The following is a 2,756-nucleotide window of genomic DNA, read 5'->3' as shown; positions in this document are numbered from 1 at the left end:
AGACAAACCAGAGGCCTTTGTGACTGCCACAGGTCCTGCAGAAGCTTTTTCCCCCTGCTGTCCATGTGCTCCCAGTCGGACACAAGAGCCACGTTGACAGCAGATATCTCCTGCAGGAACTGCAGCTGTGCTCCGTGATCCCTGGCGTCTCCATGCAGGTTACAGAAAGCCACGCAGCGCTCAAAGGTGTCATCAGGGCTTGCACGGGGGCAGTACCAGGCGATCTCCACCAGCCCTTCCATCAGCAAACGCTCTCTGGTGCTGCCTCTGCAGTGGCGGTGGAAGAAAGTGTCGTGTTTGCGTTTGCTCAGCAGAGCGTTCAGGAGCTGGGACTTGGAAGAGGAGGCGGAGCTGCCAATGCGGATGAAGGACACAATGGGTGTCTGTGCCTGAAAGATGAGTTTGTTACTGTAACTCTTTGTTTGGGTCTGCTCTCCTGACTTCTCCACCTCTTTCCAGCTCCTTTGGATTTGGCTGAGGGCGTAGAGCGGGAACTCGATGCGTGAAGTGCTCGGGTTGGGCAGCAGCAGAGGCAGCGCCAGTTGGCAGAACGCCAGCTTGGTTGCCAGGGTCTGTCTCAGGAAGTCATCAGCACAATGGAAAATGGCCATCTGCAGGTCCATGGGGTGCACATGGCCGTCCCTGCTTGCACATTCAGGGGCGACTTCCATCAGCTTATCGAGAAAGTTTTCAAAGGAGTCTGATTGTTGGTTGTCTTGCTCTCTGGTTTGTGGCATGGGTGCAAGGCCTGGGTTGCTGTCATCCCAGCAAGTCAGGTACCTCACCTGGTAATCCACAGTTAACAGCTTTTGCAAGAAGTACAATGGCAGTTCCTTGTCCTGGCTGGGATGGCGGTCCTGCAGAGCTGTCTTGCAGATGGTGCGGAAATCTCCCATCCCCATTTTCCTTGGATAGTGACTTTCCAGTCCAAGGCGCTTGAGCAACTGGAGGAACTCTTGGTTTGCAATGGCTTCATTTTCTCTGGATTCCCTGCTGTCTGACTTGGACTGGGACTGACTGGGGGCCTCAGGTGTCGGAAAAGTGTCTTCCAGGTCGCTGAGTATGTTCTGCATCCTCTGTTCCTCCCATTTGTCATCCAAGCACCCACTGGTCAAGGAGTCCAAGTCCTGTTCCAGCCTCTCCCAGTCTTCGTCTCCACTGTGCTTTTGGAGGAGATTCTTTATCCGTGTGGACCACAAGCCTTTCATGTGATCTTCCATGAAAACTAAACGCTCCCTCTTCTGCTCGGGGGACAGCTTTTGACTTTCTGGTGTCACAGTCAGGCCTGTCAGCAGGAGGAAGGCCTGAGCTCTGTTGGCATCTTGCTCCTTCAGGTTCACGTACTCCGCATGTGCCGCTTCCATTTCCTTGGCCATGTACTGAATTTCTGGGTGTCCAAGGAGGTACTGAAAAGTGCTGCTTTCCACCTGGTACCCTGTGCTGGTCACAATCAAGAGCACCAACAGTTCCATGTCCTTCTGAGCCTGTTCCTGGAGAGACTGCAGTAAGGAGTAAATGGTGAGGCTGCTGGTCAGGGTGGCTTCTATCTTTGCTTCATGAACGTCAGAAGCAGTGCTTCCTGGTCTGTAGGTGACAGCATGGATGTGCTCCTTCATTTGCTGCAGTGTCTTGATGAGCTCTTGAAGCTCAGAGACTTTGGGAGGTCTGGGATGCGGGTGCTCAGTCTGGAAGACCCATTGCATAATGGAGGAAGCCTCAGGGAAGTCCTTGACAGAGTAGATATGAGGATTCAGGAGGCTTCTCAACATTGCCTTGATAGAGGTGGTGTTTTCTGGAGGTGACTCCTGGCAGCTCCGCACGGTGTTCAGCAGGAAGCCCTGCAGGGCTTTGTTTGACAGGCACACGTTGATCCACACACTGGGGTTTCTGGTTTTTGCGCTCAGATCATCTTTTAGCTCCATCAGCATGAGCAGCTTCTCTTCATCCCCTTTCGCTACCTCCCAGGCTGTCACAGTCCCCATGAAATCTCTGGCCTCTTGCACTGCACTGCCCAGCTCCTCTCCAAAAACAGTGCCGATGCTCTGATTCGTCAGCGCTTTGTACGCAGCCCTGAGGGCTCTGCTCATCTGACCAACAGACTTAAAATCCCTGCGGTGATTGCACAGGATGACGTCCCACACTGGGATCAGCTCAAAGCCACGGTCGATAACGCACCACGTTGTGTTATCAGACACGAGCCCCGTTTTCCACTGAGGAAGGGAAGCTGTGTCTGCTGGGCCCCCTGTGCTGACCACGTAGAGCTGAATTGCTGCATGAGAACTCGCTCTGGCTCTCCCCAGGACAGAAGCCTGTGCGCCGGATTTAGAAACATCCAGGGTCCCTTCTACACTGGCCCAGAAGCTGGCCCCAACAAAACTGTTCAGTGCTTCAGACGTTAGTCGCTTCATCTCTTCCCGCTGCTCGGCTCGGAATCCTTCTGTAGATGCTTTCCACCAGAATATCCCCCCAAAGTGGAGGGGACCCTGGTTTATGTGGGACCCAAACCTGCTGAAGAAGCTCTCACACATTTTCACCAAGGTGGGGTTGTCTTCCTCCGAACTGAAGCTCAAAAGCTGCTCCATGTCTTGCAGCTCCCGCAGAGCCGCATCCGAGAGGCAAAGCTGATGCCTTTGGAAGTAGTAGGAGGCCAGAGGGATGTACTGGTACTTGGTGGTGCAGAAGTAGCTCTGCTCAGAGTGGGACTCGTGAGTGTCCTGTGACTGTGTGGAGCTGCTGTGATCTACACTCTCACCCAG

The 2,756-nt window shown here is 53.8% G+C and overlaps 1 protein-coding gene across 1 annotated transcript in view; it reads right to left on the bottom strand.

Moving 5' to 3' along the window:
* Positions 1 to 2,744, bottom strand: part of LOC121351472 (interferon-induced very large GTPase 1-like) — a gene marked incomplete at both ends in the record, with an annotated part of 4,489 nt that extends 1,745 nt beyond the window's left edge. Inside the window, one exon of the mRNA XM_041463614.1 lies at positions 6 to 2,744. Coding sequence (XP_041319548.1) covers positions 6 to 2,744 — 2,739 coding nt within the window. The remainder of the gene's footprint in view (positions 1 to 5) is intronic.
* Positions 2,745 to 2,756: the final 12 nt, after the last annotated feature.

The sequence above is a fragment of the Pyrgilauda ruficollis genome, unplaced genomic scaffold (genome assembly GCF_017590135.1).
Source record: "Pyrgilauda ruficollis isolate IOZ18807 unplaced genomic scaffold, ASM1759013v1 scaffold1689, whole genome shotgun sequence".
Lineage (NCBI taxonomy): Eukaryota > Metazoa > Chordata > Aves > Passeriformes > Passeridae > Pyrgilauda > Pyrgilauda ruficollis.
This window is presented reverse-complemented; position numbering and strand designations above follow the sequence as displayed.